The 21,225-nt window shown below is 42.0% G+C and overlaps 1 protein-coding gene across 2 annotated transcripts in view; it reads right to left on the reverse strand.

The window, feature by feature from the left end:
- trappc9 (trafficking protein particle complex subunit 9) overlaps nt 1-21,225 on the reverse strand; it is a 242,188-nt gene that overhangs the window by 178,500 nt on the left and 42,463 nt on the right. For both annotated transcript variants that reach the window (XM_086193247.1, XM_086193246.1), the window contains 3 exons: nt 16,289-16,374; nt 862-988; nt 559-691 (listed from right to left, as the gene is read on the reverse strand). In XM_086193247.1, the coding sequence (XP_086049373.1) occupies nt 559-691; nt 862-988; nt 16,289-16,374 (346 nt within the window). The remainder of the gene's footprint in view (nt 1-558; nt 692-861; nt 989-16,288; nt 16,375-21,225) is intronic.

Below are 21,225 nucleotides of genomic sequence, written 5' to 3' on the forward strand. Positions count from 1 at the left end.
GTGTGTGTGTGAGTGAGTTAGTCTGTTTTTGTGTGTCAGCTACCTGAAATCTATCCATGTAACAAAACACACATAACTATAAAACAAAGTGTCATTTAACATCACAATCGCTGATCCCAAGGAGTAAAACCTGAAGGGACTCTTCATGACTGTATATAAAGGACATGAGTGGATTAGAGGAATTTAAATATTTTTTGGTATTCAGAATAGGACTAACTAAACTGAAGCTTTATCCTGCTCTCTTTTTGGAACATGTAATGTTTTTACTTGTGTGTGTGTGTGTGTGTGTGTGTGTGTGTGTGTGTGTGTGTGTGTGTGTGCAATTAATTAGTTGTTTCTTTTTATTATTATAATTAACTGTTTTCTTTTTTGTACAATGTTCAAAACAAATATCAATTTTATTCATTGATGCACACAGTATAATTTAATGATGTCTTAACAATTATAAACATGGATCTTATCCATCATAAAACACTGCAAATTGATAAATGCAAAAAAAAACCCACTTTGGTCGTTACAGTCCACATGAGTAAGTGAAGGATGCAAAGATTCTCTCACCGTGGTAGTGATGTGCTGAGCTGGAGACGAGGAAGCGAGGGAATGACCTCAACTAAACAGCCACTTGTCTTTACACCAGGCAGGAGTTCCAGCAGGCAATCACTGGTTACACCAAACACCGATGTGTGGTAACCTGGGCTCACATGTAGAGTGGAGGAGATGTTTAGGTGGCAAGAAGTGGAAGTAGGCTAATGATTAAGATCACGGCTAAAAAAAAATCTTGATCAAATGTTCTTAAACTTGAGCAGTTTAACAAGTCATATAAAATTTGTATTTAGGGAATACGTTTTTAATAAGACTCACCATTGACTGTGATGTTGCCAGCGGTTCGTGGGACACCAACCAGAGTAACAGGGTAGAGGCCAGACTCTGCAGGCAGTGATAGCGCAGCAGGCAGGGATTCAAACTCAACACCAGAGGTCAGCAAACCCTGAATACAAGATAAAAAAGGACAAGTAAGAAATAAACATTCATCAAAACATAGAGAAGACAATGAGACAAGAATCTGCCACAATGCTTCAAAAAAGCAAAAACTTCTTGGGCAGACCTTAGTCTAAAAACATAATCCAAGCAATCTACAAATAATCTAATCTCTGTACTTGTAATCGTCACTTTGTGCACTCCTTGATGACTCTTAGTTTTCATATTAAAACCAAAGTGTATAGTCTGATGTCAAATACCTCTTCAACTAATTCATGTGATCAACCATTTTAACCCCGTAATGATGATCACATCTCAATCAGTATGCGGTGGCCATTTCCACTACAGACAAGGGTGCTCTATAGGAAATGGCCACTTCAACCATATATGTCTGAGATTCAGTCCTTCAGGCATGACTGGAGACCACAATATGACAAGGGATTCAGGTTTATGCACTGACCACCCTATTTGAACTTGTACAGCAATATTTTTGGTGATTTTACATAAAATAATTCTACATGGACAATTGTAACATCTGTAGAACTGGTTATAATTGCTGCAATTTGAGAACACACCCAGATTAATGACATTCCCATGTTTCCAGATATCAGAAATTAATTAGCCAGTGCATTGATATCATCACCATGGACAAAAAAAAATATAAACTACTGAAAATAATATTAAAAGGATGAATCACTGGAGTTATAAGTGCTTTTACACTGTGTAAACAAAGCATGTTTAAAATGTTTGTTAAGTAGTCCAAAAAAATACAACTGGAGGAGAAGGGGATCTTATTGCTATTTTAGGAATTTGGCCATGATTATAACAGGGGCAGCTGGTTTCACAAAATCTTGTGAGAAAAACAACTTATCAGGCCTCAGGATATGTGTTTGTGTCCAAATAAGACTAATCAGCATCCTTTGAGGATATACAGGGTGTGCTTTAGGTGTGACGAGAAGTGACTGTTCAAAACAACAATGAGAGTTGGGATCTGTTTTCTTGTCAGGTTCTGGAAAGAAAGCAAGTAAGAATATTTGCCAATAACTTGGCATTTTATTTTATCAAGATGTACTGACAATACATTTGTGTGATGTTCTCTGAAATATAACAACAAGATTCACTCTGGGTTTATATTTTTATGTACAGTTTTATGTCTTTCTATGACTTAATGCTAACAGGACTGAAAAAGTAGAATAGGCTGTTACAAGTTGAGACATCAGCTGGAGGATCTCACTCTTTTCATAGATGAATACAAAGATTTTAAAAAGATTATAACAGTGAAATGAGCAGTGGAGCATTTGTTGTCAGATGGCTTTCAAGTATTCTCTTGATTCTGTTGAATCAAATAAAATCTGACAAGCAGACTAAAAATTCCAGTGCACCCTGGTTGTAGCAGACTGAAGTGACGTAAAGACCACATCAATCCATTATTGCGGACACTACCTCACTAGAGAGAAGGCTGCCTTACAACTGAACCTCTGAGGTGCAGCAGCTTTGATTTAAAATGCCTTTTGCTTCATTGCTTCATTATTGGATAGCAGAGGTATCAATTCTAAACTACTGGATATCATTCATTTACATTCTTACGAGCAAAGGTTAATTACCCTGTTTTACCAACAATAATGATTAGAGCATGTGGACTGTGTTGTTTTAGATGGCAGGCATGAGATTGATTCAAAACCACTGTCAGTACTCAGTTAACCATTTTGAATACTGTTCTGATTAAGACAATTTCTTTGTTTGTCCATCCATTCATCCACTTATTCGTTCGGCGACTCTGCACGGTGGCAGACGTCGTCCCTTGCGTGGCTCCATTAAGCAATAGAGCAGCAGTTTAGCGTGATCTGTGGGATCCTGAGATCAGGTTACTGTGGTGTGGCGGTTGAGGCGAGGCTGGTGAGCCCCTACCATTGGTTTTGGTTTTGGTTTTGTTTACACTTTTGTTTCTTTTCTGTGTCGCCCTGCGTGGCTGGTTGCTCCGGTGGAGCTGTTTTTTTCATCGTTATTCATCCAAGTCGCATTTCTGTTTTTTTGCCCTGAGTTGCGTGGATTTGTGTTTCTTTTCTTGTGGTTAGGTCCGGGTTTTCATTTGGTGGGTTTTGGCCCTGTGTGGCCGCAGTTCCTTTCATTTTCTTTTGTCCTGACAACGCATGTGGCATGTACCATTGACATCTGGAAATAAAACTGCCCACTATAACAGCACCGGATCTTCCCGTGTTATGTCTCCTTGTCCCTACCTGAGCCGAGTCGTAACACAGCTGACATTGGGCAAGAGGCTGGGTATACCCTGGACGGGTTGCCAGTCCATCGCAGGCCCATCAGAAGAAATGAGGGGTTCAGTATCTTGCTCAAGGAAACTTCAACATGGCCACTGGGGAAAGTGAGGATCGAACCAATAGCACTTTGGTTGCTGGACCAAGCCATGCTGCCCCTCTTCTTTGTGTTTTATTGACACATATTGCAATCATGCAGTTAACGGTAACATAAAGAGTGCAAAAAATATAAAAACAAAAGTTGACAGGGTAATGCATTTATTGATTCATTTATTATTCTGAATGTAGTCTGACTCAAAATGCTGATACAACTTGTATAATAAACAGGGTTGGTAAAATTAGCAAATGTATTTTGGTTATTTAATTAAAGAAAAAAATAAAACTTAGGGGGGAAAAAAAGACAGAACATACCCCCCCCCCCTGCATTTTGCAGGGTTATTTTTTGGTTGTTTGATGAAAAGGTTTGATGTTGCATGTAATAGATTCGGAAAGGAGGAGAAGAAAGGAGCCAAAGGACCTCATTCAAGGAACCACAGAGAGGCAAGAATCCACAACACTAGGCAGAAGATGAAGACCTCAAAGTGACAATCCAAGCAGGCAGGAGAGGTGGAGCACATTGATCTGGCTCAGTTGATGCATCCTATGGAGTAAGATCAGGGTCCTCTGGTGGGCAGAAGGGCAGTGGAGGCACTGCCATGAATAAGCCAGAAAGCATGCTACATTCATTGCCAACCCCTTCAAATTCCCAAAGGAGCTGCAAGGGCAGAAGCAGTGCGGCAAGCTGACCTGCTCACAGGAAGAGATTGATCACTATCTGAAGCAGACATACAGCAACCCAGTGAGAGAACAAGAGTTGGGGAGTGCAGCACCCTGATAGATCATCCATGCAGTTTGACATATCAGAGTTGCAGCCTAAGGAGGTTTAAGAGGTTGCCAGGAGAGGATGCACAAGCTCTGCTCCAGGACCAAGTGGCACTTCATACAAAGTATAAGAACTGTCCTAAACTCCTCCAAAGCTTATGTAAGATCTTGTGTGCCATCTGGAAGGGGGACAGGATTCCAGAACAGTGGAGAGTTGCTGAAGGTGTTTGAATTCCCAACAACTGAAGTTCCCCAATCAAGCTGCGACCACCCCTTTGAGACCAGACATTGTTCTCCTGTTCAAATCCACCAAACATGTTGTCCTGTTGCAGCTAACAGTCCCGTGGGAAGATTACTTAGAAGAGGCCTTTGAAAGGAAGCTTGCCCAGTATGAGGGACTTGTCAGCAGTTGCCAACAAGCCAGATGGAGGCCAAGATGTCTCCCAGGTCTCGTAGTGGCTTTGCTGCCCGATCCCTGTCCAGAGCCTTCAGTATTTTGGGCATCGAAGGTGTGGGGAAGAGAAGAGCCATCTGCAGTCCCACCAAAGCAGCAGATAAAGCCTGAAGGTGGCTGTGGCTCAAGAGAGGAGAACCATGGGGGGCAGAATGGCTAGCTAGCCATCTGTACACAAGCTGGGGTCTGATCAGACTCAGCTGGGTCACCTAGAGGAGGGGGTATGATGTTGAAAGACCCCAAACCCCTCATGAGTCTAGATTAGCATCAGTAGATACTTACATAGATGTTCCAGCATATTTTCTCAAAAACGTCAGTGCAATTTGCAATAATTTTTGTTTTTGTTGAGGTCTTAATACAGGAATAGGCTGTTTTATTTAATATTTTTCAATTACTTAGGAAAAGACACATACAGTATATTGTCACTTGTATTGATCAACAAGCTAAACATTAAAAAAATATTTTAGTACACATTTTATTTTTTCCTGATTATAAAGCACTATGATCTTAGCATTTACTGTATTAACAAAAGCAACATGAAATCTGTTACATCTGTAAAATATATAAACCCAATTCAGCACTGACTGCAATGCCATGGTGCGTCTCACCGGTGGGAACTAACCTTAAGTGCATTTGTGGAAAATCTAGTCCTGTCAAGTTTATCTATTCATGAATTCATAGGTTTACCAAAAAAATATCTATAGATCTTAAATGGTTGTCACAGCCAAAATTTATGTGAAGTAACTCCACATTCATTAACTAATAACACATAATTATTTTTATTAAAATGCTTGACAGTCCTAAAAATGTAAAAGTCCACTTCAGTCAGACTTTGTTTTATTCTTTAAGTGACAGATTACTATATCTTTAGTTCACATAACTCAGCTAACATAACCTGGCTAAAAAGGAATAAAAGGACAAAGAAAGCAGAATTCGCTATTTACAGTAAAACCAATTAAATATCCCAAATTGATTTGTGAGATGAATGACAAAAGTATCTTCGGGTGTCCCCCTCTGAAAATCAAACAGTTGAGTGTCACTTAATAGAAAACCAAAAAACAGAGGTGAGAATTAGCACTGAAGCTGTATGCTGACTGACATCAGATATAAATTAGGGATTGGGTTTCTGATTTCAATTAGGCTGTCCACGTAAATGTAAGTCAATGGAATGCCCTAATAAGGATAGCAGTGCAAACCTTTGTGTGTTTATTATGTGTAACCCACATGATGGTGATTTACATGAGAATAAAACAGAAAATTAAATTAAAAAAAGAATACAATAATATTGTAATTTCAATCAAAATAACTTAAAAATTGTCTAAACAATGGGATAAATACAATTCAGTGAACGCATCACAAAAAGAACTGAGTGCGTGTTGTTTTTTATGTTGTGTTTTTCCCCTTCAAGTCTTTGCGCAGAGATAGAGACAGTCAGAGCACGGCAGACAGAGAGTTGGTGAACTAACTGGAGAAAGTTGAATATAAAAGGAAAGAACCTAGAACTAAGTAGTGTAAATCCAACACAGCATATTTTGTATTTGATGGTTCATATTAATGGACCTTGTGTGATTACATTTAAATGACTTAGTAGACAAAGTGTAAATAACTTGATACTGATGATATTTCTCTGAAACTGCCAGTGGACAGGTCAGAAATTTTTCTGTTTGTTTTTCCTGATCCTTTTGTTTTTCCTGGATTTGGATCCTTCAGTGAGGTGATGGCGATGCTTCCCACCAGGATCTTGAAAGAGAGCAACACACATTGTTGTGGTCCTTGTAAGCATCCAGTTTAACTGCACCCAGTGATGTAGTCGGCCAATTGCTGCAAACACTGACATCCCTCTAAATACACACGAACATTTCCCTTGAACCTTGGACGTGAACTGTCTTTTTTATTTTTCTTAAGGACTCTGGACTGAATTTAAAGGGAGACTTACTTCTTCATCGCGGGGAACATAACTGGGTAATGACTGGTGGGATATTTTAGTACAGAGTGGTTGTTGTAAGCAAAACGGTTATTATGAACTGTATAATGAAATTGATTCTGATCAGAAGGAAATCTTGAATTGAGTGTTACTTCCTGCAATTCAGGTTACAGGGAAACAAGAGAATATTTGAAAATAAGATATAGTGAACAGCGAACAGTTTACTCTGCCTACTAACCTACTGGTCCATTACATACTATCATGTTGTTCACCACCGATCATTCTCTTAAAGGCGTGTACAGAAGTGCAGGTCTGTGCTACTGCTGGAGATTCTTTAATACAAAAAAAAGCTGTGATTGCCTATACCCTGATGTTTGATGGGTCTTTCATAATGTATTCTGTACAAGAAAAGAGGAACAAATGGTCTTACCTTAATACAGTTACTATCTGGTCAGACAGGATGGTGTATAACACTAATAAAGTAATATCGCCACAAGGGGATGTTAAACTCCATGTTTTCTTACCCATCAGTGTGAGTAGCCTGTTCTCACCATCCCATAAAATTATGATTATAGAATTAATTTTCAAAAAAGCTTTTGAGGGATCCTGTTTTGGCTATCCAGGACAACAACAAAGCACTATCAGTAGCCATAGATGCTTCCATGGTTGCAGAGGAACCATTTAGAAGTATCTGACCATGTAGAATTCTTCCTGTTTTACTGAGCCATGCTTGAAATTACTGTCCAGTTTTCAATTTACAGGTTCTTTCAACTCATTCCCCTCCACTTGACAAGATTCTCCATCATTTATGAGACAAAACTCCCACACCACTGATTTGATTTTTTGTTAAGCCATTTTCACTGTTAAAAGGTTGAAGGCGCTATTTATTCTGGCCCCAGTAATTACAATGTGTGTGTAGTGACACCTAGTGTTGGAGGTGGTTAAACCACTGATTGCCAGAGCTCAGAGCAGCCATTTTGAACAGAGACACAGCAGTGGAAAGGGGTCTAGTTCCATCCAGATCTATACTCCTTGTTTTGGCTCTTTATTTGGCACAATCTGTGAGTACAACTGCAGTTAAATATATTTGTATTCAATGTGTTGGTTATTTTGATGAACATGATTACTTTTACTGGTTAACTTTCTGTGGTTTGAGCTGGTTACATTTGCATTACCTTTAATCACTTGAATGTACTTACTTTATTTACTGTCTTAGTTAGCATTTTACATAAGGATGAGGATAATTTCATGTGCTTAATGTGGCTTGCACATCCATTTATTTCTGTGTCCCTGTCTGTATGTTGTTTACAGTTTCACACAAAGGACGTCCATAAAATCCGTAAGCCTGGATGCCCCTCTATGGTGTTTTTATTGGAAAATTGTTTAGCTCGCTGCCTACACCATGTTCTGTTTCACTCATGGTCAGGGCAACCCATATCAAGAGCACAAGAGTGGATATGATACACACCATACCTACCAGAGTAGAATGTCAGACTGCAAAGGGTCCAAACTGGAGGTCAGATCAGAGCGTTGAGCTTAAAATGCATCATCCTCTCGACATTCCTAGTCAAATGCGAGCCAAGCATCATCTTCACAATATTTCAAGTTAAATACAAGCAGATCAGCATTCTCCCATCACTCTTCTAAATCAAACTCATGGCATATTGCAGCAGAGGCACTGGCAAAGACAGAAGCTGCATGGAAAAAAGCGGAATATGCAAAACTTCAAATTGACATGAGGATTGAACGAACACGTCGATGCAACATTGAACGCTCTTTAGGGACAGTGAAGCTGAAGCTGCTAGGGCATGGCTATATGTCCCACTGTATCACCAGCTGTATCAAGACAACGTACTGATGACTACATTAATGTACATTTCAGCCACCAAAAAGAAGATGAATGTGATGATAAAAGAGGGACAGTAAATACTTCAAAGCCCCAATATAAAGACAATTTTGATGATCATAAGCATATGTTGCAGCCTGTGTGATACAGTGTTTTTAACATCCTCAAGCTACACGGCACCAAATCTCCCCTAAGGTCTATGTCAATGCTTTCAGTCCTTACTTACTACAAGGCAACGGCACAGCAAGTTCACCACACAAAGTCCAGGTCCACAGATGTCTCTGACCTCTTTGCGTTTCTCACTCATGGAGACCTTCTCACAGCAGGGTTCAAAGCGTTTGACAGTTGGTCAGAGAACTATATGTCGTGGAGATCTGCTTTCTATAATGCCATAGAAGGCTTGAATCTCAAACCTAGTGAGGAGCTAGATTTACGTACCAGGTGGCTTGGCAAGGACACATCTCCTGAGAATGCCCTGAGAATCAGAGCAGTCCATGTCAACGATCCATCAGCTGGACTCGACAGGCTATGCTAACAGTTAAATAAGGCTTATGACTCTCCAGGGGTTATTGAGGCTTTATTATTTAAACGTCTTGAGAATGTACCTAAAATCTCCAACAAAGATAACCAACAGCTTCAGGAATTTGCAGACCCTCTCCATGAGATAGAAGCCACAAAGAATGAAGGTTACCTATCAGGTTTCAGCTTCCTTGATTCAGCTAGAGGCATGAACTCAATCAATTGTGGAAAAGCTTCCGACAATCTCCAAGACAGATGGGTTACTCAAGGGACCAGATACAAAAAATGCACAGTACAGTACAGCACCCTACAAAGATGAGAAACCTCCAGCTAAGTTCTGGAAAGCCATACTTCCCATCTCTGCTAATTAAACTGAGGTTAAGGCCTCCAACTTTCCAGATAGTGACAAGTCTCTTATAGATCCAGAGAGAGACATTGTCCCATTCATAAGAAACCACACTCTCTCAGAAAATGTAGGGGTTTCAGAATGAAGAGTCTGGAAGAGAAGAAGAGTTTCCTCAAAGAGCATTTAATCTGCTTAAAATGTTTTATGTCAACAAACCATAGAGCCAGGGACTGTAAGACTGCCATCCACTGTTCAGAGTGTGACAGTAACCATCATGTCTTAACTCTTCATGATGGTCCACCTCCCTGAATGGCAAGAGAGCCTGTCACTTCAGCAGTGGGAGATGGCGGGGAGGAAGCTGAGGAGAACTCAACTGTAACTATGTCCAGCTTTACAGCAGTTTGTAGGAAAGTCATGCTCCAAAATGTGTCTGGTCATGGTATAACCCAAAGGACATCCTGAACAGAAGAGAATGTACGTGATGTTGGATGACCAAAGTAACATGTCACTGGCCCTCTTTGACATGGTCAATATGCACAGAATGGTCTCTCCTTACACGCTGAAAATATACTCTGGCATGACAGAGACCAATGGAAGAAGAGCAAAGTATTTCATGAAAGAGGCTATAATACCGAGGCATGAAAGATGCACAATGCATACCAAAAGAAATGTAAACAAACAAGAAAAAAACTAGCAAATATGGCACTGAAACAGAAATTGGTTCAAACAATCATCATCGGACAACAACTGCTTCCGAGAAATCCCCTCTTGACTCCTCAGCTGAAATCCTTCAGCTGCTTGGAAGGGAAAAAGACAGATTCAATCATCTGGAAAAGTTTTCAGCCTTGTTGACCCGTAGTCAGATGTAGAGGTATGGTCAGAGGTCACTGCTTGTGTCACCAGTCCGTCACACAGCAAGCTTGGAAGTGTGCACTTTGGACAGTTCTCTGCTTGGAGTGCCCTCTTAAAGGTTGTTGCACGGCTTGGGCACATTGCCGAGTCCTTCATCAAGGCGTCCAAGGACAACATTTGTCATGGTTGGCATAAGTGCAACAAACATCACAATGAAAAGCAGCTCAATAAGCCTGAAGCAACAATCATTTTGACACAACAACAACAACGGACGACATGGAGGCAGCATTATACGTGTTACTCGGTCTGTGGTTTTTGCTTTTGTTCTCCATGGATCGCCACTTGCCGTGATGGAGAACCTTGTGTGTTCCAATGAACCTAAGAGCGAAGCCGTCTGGAGCTTCAGCTCCAGGTAGGTTCAACCATGGCGGTAAGGTCGAAGGGGAGGTTCCAGACAAAGTGCAATCCATAGTCGTCAACGGTGGAAGTGGAGGAGGATGACACTTTAAGTCACAACGGCACTGAAAGCAGAAGAAGGCTGCAACAGCGGGTGGTCTCCAGTCGTCATGGATTCCATGCCATTGGACCCAGGCCTTTCTCTGCCAAGGACCGTGTGGCGGCTGCAGGCGCATCAGTCTCCCCAGGCTAAAAGACGTCACGCGCAGGCGTCCTCTCAAATGGAACCTATCCATTTTACATCCCAGACAACAAAGTCTTGTGGCGATCGGGAAGTGGTAACAAGGGCAGGACAGTGAAGTCTGGGAGTCCCTAGCCACAACCTGGCACACAGGCGGTGGGTGTCAGATTCAGTCGTAAAGCTCTTGGACTGAGGCAGAAAGAGCTTCTCGACAGCTGCACCTATGACTGAGCAGCCCTATTCAAGATCCACTCTGCTGACCCCAGGAGGGGAGGGGGTTCGAAAAGGTACCCTAAACCTAGCCTGCCTCGCAAAATCCTGTCTGGAATACTGCATCCAGAGGGATCACCACCATGTCGTGAGAAACACAGAAAACAGTTATGCATTGGAGCCTGGAATGCGCTGACCCTCACGGACAACCAAGCCAGCAATCGACCTGAAAGGAGAACTACCATCATCTCCAGAGAGCTAAGGAAGTTCTGGATCAACACCGCAGCACTCTCCAAGACCCAACTGCCTGATGAAGGTCAGCTGAAGGAGGAGAGAGACAGATATACTTTCTTTTGGAAAGGAAAGTCTGCAGATGAGCCACGAATCCATGGTGTTGGTTTCACTAATAAGAATTGCCTCATCAACTACCTCCACGAACTCCCTGTGGGCATCAACGAGCGCCGAATGACCATACGTCTGATGCTTACAAGCAGTCAGATGGCTACGGTTATTAGTGCCTACGCACCAGCGCTTGATGCACAGGACAAATTTAAGAAGGCCTTCTATGCTGACCAGGATAAAATTCTATCCGAAGTCCCCAAGGAGGACAAGCTCATCCTGCTGGGAGATTTCAACGCCAGATTGGGACGAAACTACCACCTATGGAGGGGCACGCTGGGGAGAGAAGGGGTTGGAAACACGAACCCCATGGTAAACTATTGCTAACCAAGTGCTCAGAGCACAACCTAGTCAATACAAACACAATCTTCCATCAAAAAAACTAGTTCAAAACATCATTGATGCATCCTCGCTTCAAACTGTGGCATCTCATCAACTACGTCATTGCCCGCTTCAAAGACCACCGTGATGTCCTTAACACCAGAGCAATGACCAGTGCAGACAACTGCTGGACTGACCACGCCACATTCGCTCCATTATGTCTATCCGCTTAATGTGGAAAAGGAGAATGCAGAAAGGACAGAGCCGACCAAAGATAAACATTGAGCTGTTGGATGACGCCACCTATCAACAACAGCTGCAGGATGGTCTAAGCAGAGTGTTACCCCAACAGAAGGAGACATCAAGACTGGTTTGATGAGAATGACCCCGAGATTCAGCAACTCACTGACATCAAGCGGCAAACTTTTATCACTTGGCAAAATGACAGCCACTCCTGGGGTAGGGGCTCGATGCCTGGGGTAGTGGCTCGATGGTAAGCACCTGGTGGCTGGGCCTTGGTTCATGGGGCCTAGCCCAAAGGGGAGATATGAATTCATTCTCCCATTGACCCACCACCCGTGGGAGGAACCAAAATGGTCCGGTGCTTTGTGGATTGGGCAGCAGTTGGTGGAAGAGGTTGAGCGTTACTGGCTGGATATAGTCGGCCTCACCTCGACACATAGCTCCAGGTCCAGAACCCAAGTCCTTGAGAAGGGTTGGACTCTTTCTTTCGCTGGAGTTGTTCCGGGTGAGAGACGGAGGGCCAGGGTGGGATTTTTGATTGCCCCCAGGCTTTCTACCTGTACGCTGAGGTTTACACTGGTAGATGAAAGGGTTGCTTCCCTGCGCCTTCAGGTCGGGGAACGGGTCCTGACTGTGGTCTGCACTTATGCTTATGCCCGACCTGAACCCGAGTGGTGTGCAGTTATTGGACTTCTGTGCAAGTCACAGTTTGTCCATAACTAACACCATTTTTGAACATAAGGATGCCTACCATTGCACGTGGCACCAAGACATCCTAGGCCGCAGGTCTATGATCGATTTTATAGTCTTATCATCTGACCAGTGACCGCATGTTCTGGACACTCTGGTAAAGAGAGGAGCTGAGCTGTCAACTGATCACTATCTGGTGGGGAGTTGGATCAGGTGGCAGGGGAAGATGCCGCACAGACCCGGCAGCCCCAAATTAGTAGTGAGGGTTTGTTGGGAACGCCTGGCGGAAGAACCTGTCAGAATGATCTTTAACTCCCACCTCGCAGCCGAATGTGAAGCGGCTGGGATGAGAATCAGCACCTCCAAGTCTGAGGCCATGGTCCTCAGCCAGAAAAGGGTGGTTTGCCCACTCCAGATGGGGGGGGAGGTCCTGCCTAAGGTGGAGGAGTTTAAGTATCTCAGGGTCTTTCTCAGGAGTGAGGATGGAGCGAGAGATTGACAGGCGGATTGGGGCGGCATCCACAGTGTTGCGGGCACCAAACCAGTCTGTTGTGGTGAAGAAGGAGCTTAGCCCAAAGGTGAGGCTCTCAATTTACCAGTCAATCTACATTCCAACCCTCACCTATGGTCATGAGCTCTGGGTAATGATCGAAAGACCGCCATTGCGAATACAAGCAGCTGAAATGAGTTTCCTCCGCGGCGTGGCTGGGCTCTCCCTTAGAGATAGGGTGAGAAGCTCAGTCATTCAGGAGGTATTCAGAGTAGAGCCGCTGCTCCTCCATGTCGAGAGGAGTCAGTTGAGGTGGTTCGGGCATCTAGTGAGGATGCCTCCTGGATGCCTCCCTCGGGAGGTGTTCCAGGCATGCCCAACTGGGAGGAGGCCTCGGGAGGGATTATATCTCTCGGCTGGCCTTGGGATTCCCCCGGAAGAGCTGGTGGAAGTGGCTGTGGAGAGGAGTGTCTAGGCTTCCTTGCTGAGACTGCTGCCCCTGCAACCCGGACCAACCGGATAAAGCGGAGGAGGACAACGACAACGACATCCACTGCAAGGTGAAAAGAGCAGCCCGTGCCAAAGCGAAGGCAGCCGTCCAAACGCAAGTTAGGCAATTAAAGAACCAGTGGTCGACAGAGAAGGCTCTGGAGATCCAGCAGCTTGCCGACTCTGGGGATACAAGAGGATTCTTTGATGCCACAAGAGCGGTATATGGTTCCAGTTACTGCTATCTAACCCCCCCCCCCCCCTTTGCTCTAAAGATGGACTCTTGCTGCTGAAGGACAAGGTGGCAATTGTGTGAACAGGTGGAAGGAGCACTATGAGGACCTCCTAAACAGGAACACTGTCCGTGAAATGGGGCGCTAGACCAAATCCCTCAACAGCCCATCGTTGAAAGCATGGGAGAATCACCCAGCCTGGATGAGGTGCAGGATGCCATTAAGAACATGAAAAACAACAAGGCTGCTTGGCCCGACGGTATCCCAGCAGAAGTCCTGAGGAAAGGACAACCAAATCTTCTTGAGCACATCCATGCCCTGCTATCAAAATCTGGGAAGAAGACGAAATCCCTGCCCAGCTCAGGGATGCTTTAATTGTCTCCATCTATAAGAAGGGAGACAAAGCTGACTGCGGAAGTTACAATGGCATTTCTCTCCTGTCCACCATAGGGAAAGCCCTTGCTTGGGTGTTGGCCAACAGGCTCACTCCCCTGTCAGAAAGCATCCTTCCTGAGTCTCAAGAGTGGTTTTCGCCCAAACAGAGGCACTACGGACATGATTTTCATTACACGCCAACTGCAAGAAAAATGCCAGGAACAAAATGTTTCATTATACATGGCCTTTATAGACCTCAACAAAGCCTTCGACTCAGTGAAACATTGCTCCACCACTATTTTCCATCTTTATCGCTGCTATCCTCCATCTCACAAGCAAGCATCTGCCCCAAGGAGTCAACATCATGTACAGGACTGATGGCCAACTCCTCAACATCAACTGTTTCAGGCCCAAAGGCAAAACCACCATCATGTCAATCATGGAGCTGCAGTATGCGGACGATAACGCCCTTGTAGCCCTCTCAGCAGAGGACCTACAGTGTATCCTATCTGCCTTTACGAAAGCATACAAACAGCTTGGTCTAGCCGTCAACATAAAACAGACACAAAGAAGACTCAAATCCTACACCAACCACCACCAAACAGCAGTACGCCTGTCATACCCCCAAACAAGCTGACGTTCTGACCGTCACTGCCACTATTGCCCAAAACCAGCTCCGATGGACTGGCCTTGTTATCTGTATGCCAGACTCTCGCCTCCCTGAAAAGGTTCTCTACTTACAGCTTGTTAAAGGAAAGTGGGCCCCTGGAGGCCAAAAGAAAAGGTATAAGGATAACATTAAAATAAACCTCAAGAAGTGCCACATAGACCTAAAGACCTGGGAACACATGGCAAAAGACAGAGTCGCCTGGACAAACCTTGTCCGTGAGGGTGCTGCACAATATAATGATGACCTCTGCCATGCTGCAAAACACAAGCGCAGACTCAGAAAGGAGAGAGCATCCACCAAGCAGGCCCTGTCCACACTGCCCCAGAATAACTGGGTCCAAAATTGGCCTTTACATCCACCTGAAGACCCACAAGGACCAAGAAGGAGCACAGTCATACTCGACCACGAGTGACCGTCGATGATGATGATGGTTTTTGCTTAAACAAAAGTAAGGGACGACACAAAGGCAAGGCTTCTAGCGGCGAAATGGAACACCCAAGAAAAGTATAAAAGACTTTACTAAGCAATCGACCAGTACCCCGCGATGTGTTTACGTCACATTTTGGTCCCTACTCAGCTTGCTTGGAACCCCAGTGGAGCAAGGACCAAAATGGTAACGATTAGTACCATTGGGGCAAAACCGACCTGCCCCCACTAACCCGAGCCAAAGTGAGCCAGTGGAAACCTGCCCTTACTGTTGGAGAACTTTAGCCATGCAGATGACAACAAACGGAGGGGCAGGTTGTCCAGGGGGGCTTGCAGGTACTACTGTTTATTTTTAAGCCTTAAACATTAAAATAGTAAACAATAGATCAGTCAATGAAATAGTGCTGGTAGAGACAAGAGGCCTGAAGGAGCTTACAAAGTCCCTTGCTAAAAATATGATAGAAGGATTACTACTAATAAAACAGTACGAGCAGGATAAAAGATTCAAAAACAGCCTTGAGATGGTGAACAATCATAACATGTCACAATGGCAAGAAGAAATTCGAAAAGTAACTTTAGATGCACATTAAAAAACACCTAAAAATAGTATAAAATTGAAATGACCACATAGGAGAATAACCTGCCAAAAAATAAATACAAATGTCAAATCAATTTTATGCTTGAAAATCATTCCTTTTATAGAATATGTTTTCTCAGCTTTTGTCTGAAAATAAGAGTTTTCTATTGAAAAGACGTCATTATCACGTCATGAGTGATATTATTATTAATAAAGAAAAAAAATGGAATTGATGAACTTAAAATTTGTGTTTTTTGTTTGTTTTTTTTTACACACAATAGAGGCTTTGCACCTGTTTTTATATGTTCAGTTTTTCATCAGCGTTCTGTATCACAAACTTTTAGGAGACTTGAAAGATGAGCAAAAATATTCAAAATTACTTGAGGTGGCTGTCTTTTAAAAAACTCACAAGAAAAGGGTTAACAAGATATGATTACAGCACATTCAAGATTTGGGTTTAATGAATTTAACTGACCACATTTTCTACTCGAAGTTCATAAGGCATGGGGTTGTAGACCATGAGCTGCACCTCACAAACGTCTCCTTGAACCCACTGGAAATCTAGGAAGAGAAAGACATCAAAAACATTAAAACCTTTCCCTTCTCTTACAGAGGCATTATGGTCAAATCTATTATATTGTTGGGATTAAATATTGAATGCCTGTCAGCGAAATTTGGGCTTCAGTGAAACTGCATCCTGTTTCTTGACATACACTATGGTGTACAATAAGTGGGAATAAACTTTATGCACTCTTGATCCGGGGTAGGTTTTAGTTGCAACAGAGGTATTCACTACTCATAACAGGCAGTTCAAAATACACAGTTCTATTAACCTCACTTATTTCTGTCTCAATACCTTCATAATTCCCCTCTGAACTTCGCTAGAATATGTGTTTTACAGCTTTTATTCGTCCAACTGTTATGGTAACAGTGTGCTTGCTGTAAGTGTGTGTGTGTGTGTGTGTGTGTTAATATTTAACTTAAAAGCATGATATCTTTGCATATACTCTGTGTATATGTTATATATATGGTCGTCTTCTGAAAATAATTGCAAAAGTAATTTTTCATTTTTTCAGAAAAACAAATAAACTAGAGACAATATATATAATACACACACACACATATACATATGTATACATATATACATACGTATACATATATACATACATATACATATATACATACATACTGTATATATATGTATATATGGAAGAAAGACAGAAAGTTGTGCTTGTCAGTTTGCATACCCTTGCAGAATTTGTGGGGTTTTTTTGGCCATTTTTCAGAGAATATGAATGATAAGACTCTCGCTCATGTCCTGATTACACGCACACAGATTGACACAAACAGGTTTCAATGGCTACCAAAGGTAACCATCATCACCTGTGATCTGTTTGCTTGTAATCAGTGTGTGAGTGAAAAAGGTCAGTGAGTTTCTGGGCTGCTGACAGGCTCTTGCATCTTTTCATCCAGTGCTACACTGACATTACTGGATTCTGAGTCATGGGGAAAGCAAAATAATTGTCAAAGGATCTGTGGGATAGGGTAATTGGACTTTATAAAACAGGCAAGGGTTATAAAAGGTTATCCAAGATACCAGGAATGTCCATCAACAGTGTTCAAACTCTAATCAAGTGGAAAATCTGGGATGCTGTTGAAACCAAACTACTGTCAGGTAGACCAACAAAAATTTCAGCCACAACCGCCAGGAAAATTGCTTGGGATGCAAAGAAAAACCCACAAACAACTTCAGCTGAAATACAGGACTCTGAAAAAAATTGCACTCATCAGCTTGGAAGCTGTGGATAGGACATCCTTGGACGTTAAGACATGACAATGATCCAAAACACAAGGCCAAGTCTATCTGTCACTGGCTTCAGCAGAATAAAGTGAAGGTTCTGGAGAGGCCATCTCAGTCTCCTGACCTCAATATCATTGAACAACTCACAGTTGTTTAATAATAAATGGCTTTACCCAACCACTATCCATGAGTGACAGAATAGTTCTTCTCCTAGCATTCATATTCTCTGAAAAATGGCAAAAAAATAAAATCAAATCACAAATTCTGCCAGGGTATGTAAACTTGTGATCATATATATATATATGTGTGTGTGTGTGTGTGTGTGTGTGTGTGTGTGTATAGAGTTTTTCGACAGGTTATTGTGCAAGTTCACACACTACAAAGTCCTACTTTAAGAGAAGTGTCGTATTTTCTAGGTCAAAAAGTTAAAGGAATACTCCTAAAAATAGATAGATATGAAATATATTATTTTTTGATTTTTTTTCCTAAATTGCTCCTTCAGCTCCATTTGTTTTGCCCTCCCTTCAGCACAAACAGAGATGGTTCTTCTGAGTTTTACAAGTAACTGAAGGCTGCGTCCAAACGTAACAAGGGAAAAAAACATACTTGCATGGTAACTGTAGCTTCTCCAATTGATTATAATATTTATTTCTGCAAAGACTGTTACTACGCAAACTTTGTGCACTGCAGACAGAACAAGTTTATTTACACAGTAAGCCCTGCCTAGTATCAATTTTCTTTTTAAAAAAAATGATAATTTTAAAGCTCTACATTGTTGTATTTTTCATTCCTGAGTAAGATATTGAAAGGTTTTGTTAGCTTGATAAACTTCTTTTTGAAGCATTAACAATCTCTGTTCCACAGATTTGCAAAACAAGCTTTGAAAATCCTAAAGTAGACCCTGGTAAGAAAAGTGGTTAACGGAGGGGAAACTCCTACCACGCACCTTGCCTCCCTCCATGCACCTTGCCTCTTTGAAACCTCAGTGTGTAGAGCAATAATAACATATGGCTACATGTTTACTTAAACATTGTCAGTGTTTGTTTTTGAAAGGAAAAGGCAAGTTATTTTATTACTCTTGTATGATGGGAATATCTGAATATCATCCTTAGATGAGACATGTTTCTGAATAATAGATTAGATCATATTACATTGATTTAAATGTTAAATAGCTTAGGCCTGCAAAATTAATCAAAATGCAATGAAACTCAAAATATGGCCTATAGCACTTTTCATTTCACAGGAAGTTGCAGTATTTGTTAAAGGCAAATATTGTGTCAAAATACCATTTTAAATAAAATATTGTGTTGTAGATACATCTTGCCTGCACATCTCATTCTACACACTTAAGACATCTGTTTGTGGACATACTACCAAAACTCACTTCATCATCATTTGAATTGGTTCAGCAAAAATGAGAATCATGATACAAAAGCTGACATTTACAATTTGATTTTTCTTTTTTAAAAAATCATGCAGCATAATGTAGAAAGAAATACAAAAATATTTACTTGAATGAGGATCACTAAACAAATCACCCTATTCGCTGAAATAACTGACCATGAAACAATCAAACACAATTATTATCATTATGGGGAACAACAATGAAAACAGGACAATTGCTTATTATAAAGAATTTTTTAAAGGAAGTATGTAAAGAATAGTTTGAGGAGGAAGCGGAATGGCTGTGGCATAGTTATTGCTCTGTGGCAGCAGTGGCGCCTACATACCTCAGGAATGCTTGGATAAATGTTGCACTTGTTTGTCACTGAAAAAGCTTCACTCCTGAGATATAGTTGCTGTAAATAACACTACTTTGGCAGATAACTGTGTTCAATTATAGGATGAAAAAACAATATGTTAGACCAAGGAGATTGTTTGATTGTTGATTTTTAAAAAGACTACAGAGACCTTTTCATAATCAAGGATGGAGTTATACAAGTGGTTTATTCCTGTGAGTAACTCAGCATTCTTATTGATAAAATGCTGGACTTGAAAAGAACACCAACACCATTGTTAAAATGGCCTTGACCAGACAGTCTTCTCTTAGGAAGCTACGGTCATTTGACATCAGCAGAATACCACTACCTGTGTGTTATTTTATGCACTTGTCTACTGGAATTGTGGGTTACTTGCTAAGCATTTCTGGATGGATGCAACTGTATTTCGTTGCTCTGTACTTGTGACATGTGCAATGACAAAGTTGAATTCTATTCTATTATGTTCAGAAGATAGGAACAAGATTAATAAACTACATTCAAGAAGCTCAAGAAGCTCCATTCAAGAGCATCATGGATAATGAGGATGTACCGTGTTTTGTCATGAGGTGAGGGCAAGTGCGATATGCTGAGGTGCTTCTCAAAGAGTTTCAGGATGTCCTTGGTGGTCAAGTTCTTAACAAGTTTCATTACTGTGATGGTGATGTAGATGAATATGATTATGAGATATTCTGTACAGTGGATTCCGTTTCCATCGATGAATATGATGAATATTAAGAATCATTTGCTTACTATGGATGTGTGCTCTCCACTTTCTTCTACCAACCTAAGGCGGTTTCTTTTGTGTACTGTCCAGCTGCTGTTCATCGATATGGTAGTGTCCATTGTCCATTAGAACAAAGCTGACCTCTTCCCACATTACTAAGCCACCACCATTCTGTCTGTCATGTCTTGTCATTGTCATTAATAGATATTCAATGTCAGATTATGTCCAGTACCAGGTTCACAGTGATAATCTACTGTTTTAGTTTGATAAGATGTTGATTTACAGAGGTCATGTTCAATTCAGATGTCATGCTATACTTTATAGCATAAATAATTATGATCACACCATTTCCCTTTGGTTTGATTTAAAAAGGCAATATTAGGGATGACCATGATGAATAGATTTTCAATGTCCGGTCATTAAGGATTTTCCATCCATCCATCCATTTTCTTCAGCATATTCCTGTTAAGGGTCGCGGGGGGGCTGGAGCCTATCCCAGCAGCTAAGGGTGAGAGGTGGGGTTCACCCTGGACAGGTCGCCAGTCCATCACAGGGCCAACATACAGTATATAGACAGACAACCATTCACTCTCACATTCATACCTACGGTCAATTTAGAGAATTCAATCAGCCTAGTGCCCAACTGCATGTCTTTGGACGGTGGGAAGAAGCTGGAGTACCAGAGAGAACCCACACTGGGAGAACATGCAAATTCCACACAGAAAGATCCCGTGCCCGAGCCGGGACTCAAACCCAGAACCTTCTTGGTTTGAGGCGACAGTGCTAACCACTGCACCATCGTGCCTCCTCCTTAAGGATTTTGTTGATCAAAAGCAATTTGTATTGATTAAGGTTCAGCTGCCTGAGGAAAACCACTGAAACCAAATTAGCCAGCTCAGTTGTCGGGATGAAGCTGGACCCTCTGGCAACAGTAGCAGAGAGGAGAACTCTGGACAAAGTGCTGGACATCCTGGACAGTGTCAGCCACCCTCTGCACACTGTCACCACCAGCCAGTGAAGCCTGTTCAGCCAGAGGCTGCTCCTCCCCAAGTGCAGGACCAACAGACTGAAGAACTCCTTCATCCAGCCATTAAACTGTTAAACTCCTCAATGGAGGGGGGGAGGGC

The sequence above is a fragment of the Aulostomus chinensis genome, chromosome 22, assembly GCF_037954235.1.
Source record: "Aulostomus chinensis isolate RoL2024-O1b breed Wild chromosome 22, RoL_Achi_v1.0, whole genome shotgun sequence".
Taxonomy (NCBI): Eukaryota; Metazoa; Chordata; class Actinopteri; order Syngnathiformes; family Aulostomidae; genus Aulostomus; species Aulostomus chinensis.